The 14,994-nt window shown below is 35.0% G+C and overlaps 1 protein-coding gene across 1 annotated transcript in view; it reads left to right on the top strand.

Annotated features, from left to right (window-relative positions):
- Nucleotides 1–1,156: 1,156 nt before the first annotated feature.
- Nucleotides 1,157–14,994, top strand: part of LOC145680690 (uncharacterized) — a 47,489-nt gene continuing 33,651 nt past the window's right edge. The window contains exons 1-2 of the mRNA XM_081751587.1: nt 1,157–1,589; nt 9,367–9,528. Coding sequence (XP_081607713.1) covers nt 1,416–1,589; nt 9,367–9,528 — 336 coding nt within the window. The 5' untranslated portion in view covers nt 1,157–1,415. The remainder of the gene's footprint in view (nt 1,590–9,366; nt 9,529–14,994) is intronic.

Below are 14,994 nucleotides of genomic sequence, written 5' to 3'. Positions count from 1 at the left end.
ATACATATTTAGATTCTTATATACCGAAGGGGGCACGGTGGCTCAGTGGTAGTGTGTGGGGTCCCTGGTTTGATCCCAGCTCGCGCCAAATGGGCTTTGTGGTTGACACACACCGTAGGGTTGCCAACTGACTGGTTTTTTACCGGCCCGGCCGGAAATATTGCTGTTATTTTGATTAAAGCCGGTGACTGGTACAAACTTCTTACCAACCCGTCTTATGACCGTCTTTTTTTTAAATTTGCCTCTAGTTCCAAGCAATTTCATCTAGTTCGAAGTATAAATTTAAAAAGTAAGTTTCATTCTGTTAAGTCCATAACTGTCACCTTTCACCATCTATCAACGATTAATATATTTTGTTCATCTGTTTAGATAATTTTAAAGAGATGACAGGAACTGTCATGGAAAATTTGAAATTTACTTGTAAGAAACTTAAATGTATTGAGAGTAGAAAAGGACTTCTTAACCCTCGAGAACTCGCAGCGCGGTCTTTTCGACCGCACCTATAAATATTCTTTGATTTTGTTTAGTGACTTTGAGCATACTTCCCCTCACCCCCTCTAATACTTCCCCAGACTGTATTGTTGCAACACACCACCGCTTTTGGCAAGTATACAATTCATTTAAAATTATATAATTCATTCCTTAACGTCAAATTTTACAGCGCGGTCGTTTCGACCGCGTGCGAGTTCTCGCGTGACGGTCTGTGCGCGAGTGCTGAAGGGTTAAAGCAGTTTCCTGTAGTTGAAGTATAAGTTTAAAAAGTAAATTTCATTTTCTAAATCCAAAATTGTCACGTAAAGATTAGTATACTTTTGTTCATCTGTTTCAATAATTGGCAGAAGTGGCAGTTACTGGAAAATATACAATAAAGTGATACATGCCGATTTCAGTTTCTCATTTATAGCACAATGTATCTATTAAGTTTATTAGTGAATGTACTAAAGATAATATGCAGAATATTATAATATGCACTTTTGTTCACAATAGTACATTTCCATCCCATGAATGAGTCTGAACATTTAGACCTATATCACAGGGAATTTTGAATTGGTGCCGTTTTTTTATTTTGCAGAGTTGGCAACCCTTACGCACCGTGTTCGTCGTTTTTCTCGTGGTTCTCCCGTTTCCTCCTACTTTATTCATTCTACCATTATATACATTTCTCATCATCACTGTCTTCGTTAGCCTAACTGACACAATCGTGGAACATAAAACATTTCATTTCTTTTTGTTATATATCGAGTTTTTTTTACAGTTCACTAAAAACGGATACTGCTAGCCACTGGCAATACTGTTTCAAGCAAGAGGGAGGTCAAGCGCCATACTTGAGGAGGGTTGCAAGCTATGAAAGCTACCTTGCACTTTTGTTATTTTATTTAATTTTGGTGGCATCCATCGTTGGTTAAATCGTGATAATGAGCTTTGAAGTAGTGGTAGTAAGTCAGTTAAAATCGAGGAGTATCGGAGAAGATTATACTAATTTGTGCAGGTTTTGTTTGATGAAAACAAGCATGAAAATAAATATATTCGGTGAAGAAAGTATTCGTCGAGAAATTCCAACGGCGTTATTAAAATGTTTGTCACTTACAGTAAGTATTCATAGCTATATTTAGAAATATGTTTATAGTGTGATATATATAATTTTATTTGGAAATAATGGAAACGAGGTTTGTTTAGTGATAGAAGCTAGGGTTGAAATTGAAAGTTTAATAATTGGAACCGGTAGGCTACATGGTATGTCTGGATATTTCAAAGTAGCAATATGGAATTACGATCTGAATTATGCATTATCTTCATTTGTAGAAATAAGGTTTGTGCTGAATTCTAGTGGGAGATGGAACATTTATTTTAATTTTTAGGAATAATCATGTTTGCAATATGCCTTGCACTTTAAATTGGCGTAATTTGTTTACATGGTCACGGAGTAGTTTGTTTATATTGAAGTATTTGAGTTATAATGTTAACATGAGTCCATTTATCGAAAATAATTTAATTGTAGATTAGGTTAAGTCATATTTTGGGGTCAATGTTCCGTTAAGGGGGTCCAGTGTTTTTGACACCGCTTCTTTCTATTTATTTCCGTTTGATTTCATAATATAACGTTATATTAGGTTCTATTAGCTTAGGTTACGTTAGGTCAGGTTAGGTTAGCTTAGCTTAGCTTAGCTTAGCTTAGCTTAAGGGGGTCCAGTGTAGTTTTGGACCCCCTTAACGGAACATGGAGCATATTTTGGGTTGGTGAAAAAAAAAGCGCTGACTTACGAGGAAGTAGGGCCTATCGAAAGATTTTGGTTTGACACTACTTTCACAGACGATTCTACTGATTATGGCCTATACTTTTTTTTTTTTTTTTTTTTTAATATCACATTTTCAGCCAGATTGGTTAGTTACATTCATTGAGTTTAGGTAGGTTAGGTATCAGTTATTTTGGGTGCCTACTACAGTATGACTGGTTACTAGGTTAGGTTTAATTATGTATCATCTCTAAATGTTTAATCTTAGTTGGCTGGCAGATATGACTGGTACATTTACGTGTCACTTTGGTGAAGAATCTCACAAATACCCAATTCTACCTGCAAATGTTCTTTTCGCTAGAACTATCTGCGGAAGTAAAACTTTTACATATTTATTATGAGTTCTTTATTCATTTATGAAGTTCACTTTATATTTTATTTATTTATGTATTATATATTATTTTATGTGGTACAGGTTAAGTTCAAGGAGACCAAAATTTTGAAAATTTATAGGTAAAACTGAGTACTAGACATACGTTAATGTGCATTGTAAAACGATATTGTACGTTATATGGTTAGCGTACGCCCCTTTTGCGTGGGAATTCCGAGTTCAATTTCCGGCGCGAACTCACGTGGTTTGGATCTAACGCTAAGCTAAAGGTCCACGTCTCATATAGCCTCACTGCTGAAATTCTGAACTCTAATTTAACCAACCCAGATGCGGAGGAAATTGCCCGGAAGAAATAACCCTTTCAATATGTGTACAATTTCGTGTAAATACTAACATACAGAGGAGAAACGAACTGAAAAGGAGAGAATAGAGAGAACAGTTGCACAGAACTCGATACATCCACAATATTAAATAAAAACTTCTTTTAGCGATATTCAATGCCGGACTGGTCACTTTAGCTACTTGGGGGATCGCCAAGGGCCCGAGGAGTCCGGAGGGATCACGAGGCGCAGGACGTGTAGGCTTTGGTGAATTTTCGCGATCACCAATGTTTTCTTGAGTCTTCCTCCCAAAAAGATTGCTTCATCAATTGAAAAACCGCGTAAAAAACTGTCAAAATAACTGAAGTAACTTTACCATTACGCAGGGTTGGCAAAAACCATGGTTTTTATTGAAAAAAAAAACAGGTTTTTTTGGTTTAAACCCGGTTTTTTTTGTTTAAACCAGGTTTTTTTGGTTTAAATAATTTACTCTATGTATTTATATCACATATGGACAGAAATAAGCTTGTTTCGCCTTAGTGTTAGTATGCAACAACCGGGTTATGCTGGAAGGATTCACATAAGCTTAAAGCGGAATCCAAACCGCTTCACGGCTTACATCCGAAGCAAATTGTCTTCCATTAGAACTCGAAACCGAGACTAATTGGCCACAAATGTGATACGTCTGCCGACTCAGTCACGGAGGACTCCTGATAAAAATACATTGCACTCATTTTTACATACTTGTTAATATAATTGTCAGAAGGACAAAAAGATAAACAATTGCACAGATGAAACCATTATACAAAATTACATATGGACAATTTCAAAATACTGCATAGTACAGAAGAAGTAATTTAGTCCAAGTTAATTCACTATAACTTTTATTAGTCCAAGTTAAAGAAATATAACGACTTCCTTTGCATATCAGTAAGAAAAGTGAATAAAGATACGAATTATTTGAGTCCACTTTTTCTCTGACCCATTTATACGTAAATAGTTACCAAAGATTCTTGTTATTTCAATAATTGGCTCTCGTGGGGTTTGTATGACCCCCTCCCCAAATGGTACGGCATTTCGATGTATTTTATCAATAGTAAACATTATTAAAACGAAACAATGTTTATAATTTTCCTTTGGTTGCATAACAATAATAACAAACTATTAAAAAAATCACATAAGAAACATCCATAAAGTTACATAAAAAAGTTGCTTTAGTAATATAATCTCTTTGAGTAAAGAATGGGGAATTTAGGTCTGAATATAGTATGAATAATATATGGGAGTGAAACGTGATAACCCACAAATGTGTGTTCATCAAGATTTTACGAATAGTTACACTTTTACGGACATTTTTCGTTTTTTGGTTTAAACCAGCCAACCCTGCCATTATGTTTGATTGGTTCAGTATTATTGGAACTTTTTGCGATCTGTTTTTTACTACATATTTATTCAATACCTTTAACATTAGTTGTAATTATTATTTTCAGTAACTTATTCTTTAATTTTACGTCTTTCAGTTTAACGTTCCATGATTTACCCTTTAGGCTAAGGGAGACAGATGATTAAGGCAAGTGAATGATAATGGTAGAATTGGTGGAATGAGAATGTGCGAAGAAACGGGAGTACCACGGGTATTATGCTGTCCACCACTTGGGCGGGGGATCGAATCAGGGATCCCGCACGCCGGAGGTAAGTGGCTTATCATTGAGGCACTGGGCCCCCTTTTTAACTGTACAGCAAGTTCTTTCTGGTACGGAAGCCGAGGCGTAACAACGAAACTCTAAAGTTAATGATGAATTATTTTTTTTCTTTCCTTCCCTCAAAATTTTCTTACTATGTAATTTATTAATAAGAAAAGCTTAGAATTATTTGAGTTCTACGAAGTAAACCATTCAGTTAATGTTTTCCGCAAAATTTATAAAAAGTAAAGTCTTAAAATGTTCAGATGATGAAAGATTTCTAACTCTTGGACCATGTGACTAATTAGTAAGAAACGCCAAAAAAGTCTTTCACATGAATAAAGTTATGAAAGTAGCAAAATTTCGTTCTGTAAATTTATATCGAAAAACGAAACATTAAATTGTACTAATATTAAAAGTAACCTGAGAAGAGAACATGAACGTGAGACGTAGTCAGCTATGAGAGGAATAGGAGAAAAAAAAATGTCAAAGATATTGCAATCAGGGAAACTCAGAGAGCTTAAAACTAATATAACTGCAGAAACCCTAAAGCTTATATTGTCGTACTTAGCGAGTTAATCCTATGCAGTGGTGCTATATTTCAGTAATAATAAAGTCATTTTAAGATCTATTTGATGCCAACACGTAGTTGGAATAAAACGGAACATATTTATTCCATACCACAATTATACTGTTTATAACCGGATAGTGCATTATTGTGTGATCAATATATATATGAGGTACTGCTGAAAAGTCAGTAGCCCAACCCAGAAGGGAGTACACGTGGAATGATGAAATTTTACAGTTATTCCAAATACTCCCTTTAAAGTTCTATACATTTCTTTGCACGCTGCTCCAATTTTTGCAGATCAGTTTAAAAAAAAAGAAAAAAAATATGAAGATTGTCTCCTAGCACTAATCACCTCTTTATTAGATTCAAAATAACACCCTTTCAAATATTGTTTGAGTTCGAGGAATAAATAATAGTCTGACGGAGCTAGATCGGGGGAATAAAGAGAATGATCTAGTCATAGAAACCCTACATCATTCATTGTCAGTTTTTCTGCGGTGCTCGATGAATAGCGGCATTGTCCTGCTGAAGGAACAGAATTTCTTTTTTCAATTTTCCGCAGCGTTGAACTTTCAGTTTGTCTTTCTGTTTTGTAAATAATGCAGAGTAATTTACAAAACAATCTTACAAAGACTTTTCCAGCCAACTTTTATCTGTTAAACTTCTCGGTTATTTAGTTTCAGCATCGTAGGGGTACAACCATGTTTCGCCTATGGTTACGATTCGAGATAGAAAGTGGTCAGCATTGCGGCCAAAATGGGAGATAATTTCCTTTGATGTCCTCACTCTCACGCTTTTCATCTGCTGATAGATTTTTGGAAACCAATTGTGCCGAGAGCTTGCTCATGCCAAGTCATTATGAGTTATATACCGACACAATCTCGGCCGTACGTTTTGCTTAGATTCTACGATTTTGGAGAGTAATGTTAAGAATTTCATCCACAATTTTGGGGACAAAAATTTGATAATAGCCCTGATCTCGATGTTCGTGAAATTCACTCGTTGGTTACACGTGATCACTTCAGCGACCTGGAAAACACAATAAGAATTTCGTTATTAATATGAAAATTTGTATTTGCATATGCAGAAATGTTCCTTAAAACTACAATTTCACCATTTTACCTGGACTCTTTCTGAGTTGGGCTATGAATTTTTCAACAGCCCCTTGTGTTTATTTATATATATATATATATATATATATATATATATATATCACTTTAAGTAGTACTCATATTAAACTTATTTCACCTTGTTAGTTTCAGTGTGATTTAAATCGCGAATTAAGCCGCGATATTGAGAAATTATTTACCGTATATTATTTCGTAAGCTAATAAAGCACCGAGTTCAGGAATGTCGTAACCATGACCAGAATTTTTAAAACAGGGAGGTTTTGAGATATTATTTTACAGAACGACACACAAAATTATAATTAATTTTTGAGTGCATTCTCCATAAATCCGGATCATATCTGCTGTTTCTGCGTTTATAAACACCATCGTCTTCACTCCTAGCAATACGACTGCCTACTATAAAATAGCACGATATCGTGGTTCGGCAATCGCAACTTGCTTCGCGTTAGGGATATCTCTGTCAGATACCTCAGACGGCAAACATATCGAAGTAATGGCGGCCAAGTGGGTCACTTGTCTTTCTGTTTACAATCATTACCATGGCCATATCTTCGTTACTATGTGCAGTAGAAGCATAGAACAAACGCCATTGCACTTCTTCGCGTGTGCGTTTTCATGCTATTCATGCTTTTGTTTATCATTCCATTAGAAAAAGTTCACTTTGTTCCTGATGTTCTTGTCGATTTTTTCCTTCCACACCTAAAAACAGTTAGTCAAATCTTTCTCCTCGTATAATACAAGTTGGGAACTGGAGAAAAAAAAGTAGGAATTAGTATTAAATGTTAATTATGCCATTTAAGTGGAAGTATTGTGGTTGAATTTTGAATTAACCCTCAATCGTTAACCTATTTCAATCCCAAACAGTGTTTCTTAAGCATTAAGAAAAAAGTACAGCAACGTTTATCAAAACTACACTTTTTTTTTTCACAAAAGTTACTAATATTTGGCAGGGGCATATTTTTAAAAAATCGGAACTAGCTTGTGGCACGAAATATATATATAAAATACGTAAATTTCGCCTAAAGTTATAAAACCAAAAAAAATTTTACGTTACGGAGAGGGAATCGGACCCCTCTAAATACGCCTCTATTATCTAAGAACAAACAGATGTACAGACAAAACAATTTTCTTCTTAAATGTCGAATAGTGATTTCCCCGGTGGAATAGTTAAAAATTTACAAACCCTATGTTACAAAGAAAAGAAAGCAGGATTCGCCGTTACTCGTTCAAAACAGGATTTTCCCTAATCATTCTCTGCATGACACTCGTTTTTATACAGTGCTGTATATACATTTTAGTCTCATTGTATTATGATTATTATCTTCCATAATCGAAATAACAGAACAGAAACGAGATTTTACTTATTTTCACTTTAAATTAATTTATTTCGAAATTTGATTTAAATGAACGATTTTTATTAAATAAATCAAGTGATTTAAATCATTCAACCCTGATACTTCCTCTGCCATTTAAATCCAAGTGCAGCTTCATTAGTACCCTTGGGTGGGGGTGGAGGGGGTGATGGCATGAAAAAAATAGTCAAAAGCGACCGATATTAGTATTGAATCCATAGTTTTCGGAGTCCCTGAAGTGGTTGGCAACCCTCCCTATACCATTTGAGTCTACGTTACTCCCTATTAGACCCATAGGATGATAAGGAGTTGATGTCTAAATCGAAATCAACCTATGTTAATATCGAATACATAGTTCTCGGAGTCGCTGAGATAGATTAGTAATTACATTTCCCATAGTGTTTAAAGTTCAAGTTCAGCTCCCATCCACATGAGGGGTGAGAAAGGATGAAAAGTAAAATGTCTCAAATGACTGATATTAGTGTCGAATCCATAGTTTGGGTTCGTCAAGCTGTTAGGTTACAATCATGATGACTAAACCCAAGTTTAGGGGTGAACGGGCATATCAGCTGGATTGGGATTGTATAGGAGCGATTCCAGCGTAACTCTAGAACGTCTGGAGCAATTTTAACCAAACTTGATAGACATACGACTTTAAATCTGGATAAAAATTATGTGGAAGTAAAACTCACCAAGGGGTGGGAGTTGTAAGGAGTGACATGCAAAAATAATGCAAAATAAGTTATATTATTTTGCAATCTGTAGTTTTCGGGCTCGATGAAATGAACAGTGACGCACCCAATGCTGTTTAAGTCCCATTCATCTCCATTCAGCAGAGGATGTGGCGGAGATGAAAAATAAAGTGTTAAAAAAAATTAATAGAAATTGTATTGAATTTATAGTTATCGGGTCGGGAAAACGTCTAACCCATTTGAAATGACTTTTAGAAGGTAGTTATTATATACTCACTTAAAACTGGGATTTTTAATTATATAAATTTGATTAAAGATTTATTCTGCGGCGGTAGGACGTTTCAATAATTATCCCAAAAGTAGAGTATTTTGTAATTTTATCATTACACTTTCACTGAGATAAATATTCTAAGGGAAAGGGGATTCAAATATTTCCCATAAAGTTATCCTCCCCGTGTGAATAACGGGCATTTCAGCTAGTGTATGTAATACTGCCACACTGGAAATAAACCGTTCGCTTAAATCGAAAGGAATAGTAAATGCAGTCAAGTAATCCTTATTCTGAGTACCTTTTCTGGTAAGCTTTGAATTTTTTGGTACAGGTATAATATTTGTCGATTTTATATCGCGAATTTGAATACAGGTGGAGAGTAAGTAAAACAAGTGTAAACTAAGGAAAACTGAAAGAATGCTTCTTTAAGCCATCAGGCTTTTTCAACGTTCAGTAAATAAGTACGTTCATAGTTAATAAAAAATTGCATAGCTTTAATAAGGAAAGTTTCCGATAATGTAAATCTTCAAGCAATGTGAGTTATTACGGAGTTGTACTCGTGAAGACGAAATGTCGTCGTTGAAATCTACGGTCAAGATTACCATTGCCTACTAGTCGGGTACATATATAAGTACAAACTACATTTGAATCTTAAAAAATTAATTAAGTATGCACAAGTAAATTACATAATTGTATATTTTCTTTCTTTCTTCCTTTCCACAGGTGTCTGAAAATGATAACTTGCCTAAGTATATATGCCATGCATGCGTGTATAAGCTCGAAAACTTCAGTAATTTCAGAGATATTTGCAGCCAATCTGCAATTCTCTTGAATACATACCTTTCTACAGTAGGACGATTCTCTCATTGTAGAGGTACTTCTCAGGTAAGTAAATCTTTCTTATAATATTTCATAACGTCAAATTGTAGGATGAGAGTTGGAATACCTAGATATTTGCAATTAGTAACCAAACTTTTGTGTTGCTGTGTAACATATTTGTATGGTGCAATCTTTAAATTTGAAAACTGATTATAATATGCACATATTTTCCATTGTTGCTAAAGCTGAAAAGCAAAGGTTGACGTTATAGATGTGACTTTATATCTACGTAGTAGCAAATATCGCACAGCGTCTTAGCGTATTCGAAATTGTGCGCCTCCTCCTCGTCTTTGCTCATCGTATTAAATTTGTACAAGTGAGTGATATACATATGTGTATCCTCTATCCCGGTGGGGAAACTCGTCGAAAAAAGTGTAATGCGCGCCATCCTGAGTGAGATTTTTCTCATCCACACCAGGAAGATGCCGGGATAGTACCTCACGTAATGGTCCTGGGTCACTTTCTTCCTTCTCCATTCCGTTTTTCTTCTAGTCTAGACATCAACTTGACAAAAGTGCTCTCCTTTTTGAGTTTAAGGGCAAATCATGTAATAATTTGACATCCGATATTATTTGAATATATACCCATCACTGATCACAACAATGCCAGATGCCAGAAAACACCTCATGGGAGGGGAGAGGAAAGCCGAAATTTTTGCCGTTTCTATTATTCACTATATCTCCGTAACCATTAAAACTACAGCATCAGAACTTTTATTTTTATTTTGTTTGTCTACTTGTCTTCTACAATTTAGTTGTAGTGCATTTTTGTGCTACATATAATGGTTTTGTTGTTATTTTCATTTCGGTGTTAGTTGCACGTGATGTCAGTTTTTTAGCCATAGATTCTTTACAAGCTCGAATTCGGAAAAATGTTTCCTCTAAAAGTTCTTCATTTTATGCTCTTTCAAAAGATGTATACTTATATTAGTGTAGGACTAATGGTGCCTGAGTTATAAGCGACATTATTCTGTCGTGTGCGAAACTGATCACGGCGGGTCCAAGTGTTACGTATGTGCCGCTTTCTATTCATTTTACTGAAGAAAAAAAACTTTTTAACAAGGGCTGTTTTTGCTATAAGACCTTCCATTTATGTACTACAATGGTACTGAACGAAACCAGGTTTGAAAATTGCCTTCCAAAGAGGTTCATGAACAAGTTGCCATCCACTTTTATCTATCTATCTATCTATCTATCTATCTATATATATATATATATATATATATATATATATATATATATATATTACCACCTTTCTCTCTTAATACTTACTGTAACGGTAAGGAGAGGAGGCCGCGGTGGCTTAGTGGTAGAGCGTTCACCTCTGATGCATGGGGTCCCGAGTTCAATCTCTACTCCCGCCAAGTGAACTTTGTGGTGAAGAAACACTGTGTGCGTGGGTTTCCTCGAAGTTGTCCCGTGTCCTCCCACTTTCTTCATTCCACCATTTCATTCATTTCTCATAATCACCGTCTCCTTTAGCCTAACCGGCATAACCATGGGACGTAAAACTCAAAGTTTTTTTGTAACGGTAAGGGAAAAACATAAAATAAGATATGGCTAATATACTTTAAAATGATCAGTTTTAAAACTGTTACATTTTATTTACAGAAGAAGCAGTTGCCTATTATTAAGATTGTGTACAGTTGCTATAATACAATAAATCTGCAATAAGAAACGTAATAGAAGAAAACTATATGCTTAACCCTATATTGCGCAGTGTTAATCCAAATTAACAAACCGTGTTGAGTGTGATACTTTGAAAGTCATACCGTATATGGTGCCACTTCTGTTTCAGATGGTTTCCTTTATGCCGTGCCATCTGTTATGAACACTCATAATTGCATCTCTTTCGGAAGGAGAGGTTTTCCAGCAGTTTCTGTTGCGAGGGCGGATACAGCGTGGGTGAAATGCATTGCTTTGTATATTTTTGAAGCAAGAGGGGTCGAAAACAGGGAAATTTTTCTTTGAAAAAATATTTTTCTAGAATGTATGTGTCTGTTGTTTATTTTAAGTGCTTGTAACTTATCACACTAATTTCGTTTTGTATTTGATCGTCCGAAATATGTTTGTATATTCTGATTAACATTGAGCAACTACGAACCTCTTTTACTAAGAATCAAACATTTCTTCGATAGGCCTAATGGAAAGTTTGAAAGGTTGGTTTCTTACCTTCTTTCCTTTGAATTTTGTTGGAATTTTTATTGGCTCATGGAAATCATTGTTGCGTGCAGTGTATGCTTTCAGTGTTACCAACTTATGAATAAAAATAATATAAAGTTGAACACGAAAAAAAAATACTAAACGTAACAACGTCATTTCAGACATCTTTCTCTATTTTTTTTTTCGATTTTGTGTTATTTTGAAAACCTCAGTTACTCTTTCTCTCTCTTTCCTTTCTGTTACTCTTTAGTATTATTTACCGATTTATTGCCCGATAAAGATTCTTGAAGACTGTAAAAGCTTATATTACTTTAACAGATGAGCAAGAATATGTTTCGGAAAAACGACTCGTTCAGCCATACATACCTCCTGACGACAGTGAGGATGAGCAGCTCCAGGTAAGCGATAGAGTTAGGAGTTCTAGATTCAGACGATGAAGAATGGCGTCCTAAATCTGAAACTTCAAATGGATCTGAAGATATGTTCAAAACTATTGTACTCCAGTATTTTACATTGATTTCATTGAAATAGATACTTTTATAATAGTAAATTGAAAGAATCGTTTGCTTTTTTTCTCTTTCTTCAGATGAAACAGCAAATGTCAATTTCAGTCAGTCTACAACTGCTGCCAGTCGTCAGCCCCAATGGAAAAGAATAACAAGAAATTATCCACCTCTTCAGTCACCACAATAGAAATCGCGTGTGTCTTCTCCAAATGAAATCAGATCTCCAATTTAATATTTCCAAATGTTTTTAGTGCTGATATTCTGGATTTAATCGTTCGTGAAAGCATTTTATATTCTAACCAGAAGGACCCCAATAAACCTTTGGAACTAACTAAGATAGAATTAGAAATATTTAGGAACCATAATGTTCATGTCCATTTTCGCATACCAAGGACAAGATTGTATTGGAGTTCGTCCTATAGAATTCGCCAAGTTGCTAATAACATGTCTTACGGCATTGTGTTTCACTTCAAAGAAAAATTGTTTACTGTCATTCTATACATAATAGGTGTGATCCATGAAAGATATGTTAGTAATTTCAGATTAAACATACTATGTTTCAGCATACCTTAGAATACATATTGTTTACTAAAGCATGTTATGAAAATCTGCGCAATACTATGTGTAAAGAAAGTCTGTAACGTCTAAAAATTCCGTATTGGATATCAATGAAAAATTAAACAAATAAGGTTCATAGTTGCGCAATGTTAATTCAAATACACAATTCTCCTGACGTCATATGGTAAATGTGAAAGTCAAAATTTATTATTAGTTCGGTTTAGATACGCGAATGTAGTAAGAAAAAACATCTAAATATTTTTTTCTCGAAACAATTAATAAATTGCGCAATATAGGGTTAAGAAATATCTACACAAGAGAACAAATTATTTGATTTCTAGAGTAAGTTCTCAATAATATCATATCACTATTATATCTCGAAAAAGAGTAAGAAATTTGTGATGTCGAACTGAATTTCTACGCTCGATCGGACAACTACACATTGGGGTGCACAAGAAACAACCAGTCTTACATTTGCATTTCAAACTTAGATACTCAAGTTTCTGACAGCTACACATGCTAATCTGTAAACAAGTCTTGGGAATATCTTCAAATGTTTCCAAAACTGGCTTTAGAATTGGTCCTCCAAGTACCATCTGGAGTCTTCTGGGCTTGGTAGATCGATCTCACACTTATCAGCATTTCCCAAATTGCTGTTTGGTAATGGGATCTCTTTATATGTTGTTTCAGAGCATCATTAGTTGGAAGTAATCTCCCCAGGCCGTATTTTCCTAAAAGAAGGAGCCTAGCTTCATCACAGGTTTTCGCATTAACCTTGTGGGAAATATGTGGGAAACAGTTCTAGATTCAGTGGCGCTTGTTTCTGTCCTAGGGGGGAAAAAAAGGTCACAGTTTTCAGAGTAAGTAGACCAGTTCTTGATCTTTGATGTTTCAACTGGATATGACGTTATATTGCAATCCAAGTAGAGCGTGATAAGCCATTATACATCTCTTCTCATTCTCAGATAATTGGTGGCAAAAGTAGTGAACTGGAATAAACCTTCTTGTCTTTGAAGTCCACGCCATAATGTAGAATTCTTTACAAGAAATTCTGTGATAATGGTATATCAACAGCAGGAATACATAGGTGTCTCTACTCATCACAACAATTATTTCTGAATTGTGATTCAAATCGTGAAGCATCATTCTATAATCTGCTTCTTCATGCGTTTCTTCAAGATTTTGAACATCGATCTCAAGTTAGACTTAACAGTCTTCTGATCTTTAAAACTACCGGAAACAACAAGAGTTCTGAAGGTAATAATTCCAGCAATGCATTATCTACTTATGGTCTACTTACTCAGAAAACTGTGACCTTTTTTTTCCCCCCTAGGACAGAAACAAGCGCCACTGAATCTAGAACTGTTTCCCACATATTTCCCACAAGGTTAATGCGAAAAACCTGTGATGAAGCTAGGCTCCTTCTTTTAGGAAAATACGGCCTGGGAGATTACTTCCAACTAATGATGCTCTGAAACAACATATAAAGAGATCCCATTACCAAACAGCAATTTGGGAAATGCTGATAAGTGTAAGATCGATCTACCAAGCCCAGAAGACTCCAGATGGTACTTGGAGGACCAATTCTAAAGCAAGTTTTGAAAACACTCGAAGATATTCCCAAGACTTGTTTACAGATTAGCATGTGTAGCTGTCAGAAACTTGAGTATCTAAGTTTGAAATGCAAATGTAAAACTGGTTGTTTCTTGTGCACCCCAATGTGTAGTTGTCCGATCGAGCGTAGAAATTCAGTTCGACATCACAAATTTCTTACTCTTTTTCGAGATATAATAGTGATATGATATTATTGAGAACTTACTCTAGAAATCAAATAATTTGTTCTCTTGTGTAGATATTTCTTAAGCATATAGTTTTCTTCTATTACGTTTCTTATTGCAGATTTATTGTATTATAGCAACTGTACACAATCTTAATAAAGGCAACTACTTCTTCTGTAATTAAAATTTAATAGTTTTAAAACTGATCATTTTAAAGTATATTAGGCGGATCTTATTCTGTTTACAGTAAGTGGATGGCAAATTGTTCATGATTCTCTTTGGAAGGCAATTCTGAAACCTGGTTCCTGTTCTATTTCGTTCAGTACCATTGTAGTACATAAATGGAAGGACTTGTACCAAAAACAGCCCTTGTTAAAACATTTTTATTTTTTCCAGAAAAATGAATAGAAAGCATGTTCGTGCATGTTTTGGAATGTATCGAAGACACGCAGTCTCGCTCATAGTGTG

Source organism: Thermobia domestica, chromosome 3, assembly GCF_964235325.1.
Source record: "Thermobia domestica chromosome 3, izTheDome1.hap1.1, whole genome shotgun sequence".
In the NCBI taxonomy this organism is placed as follows: Eukaryota; Metazoa; Arthropoda; class Insecta; order Zygentoma; family Lepismatidae; genus Thermobia; species Thermobia domestica.
Note: the sequence above shows the minus strand (reverse complement) of the source record. Positions and strands in the feature narration are given on the sequence as shown.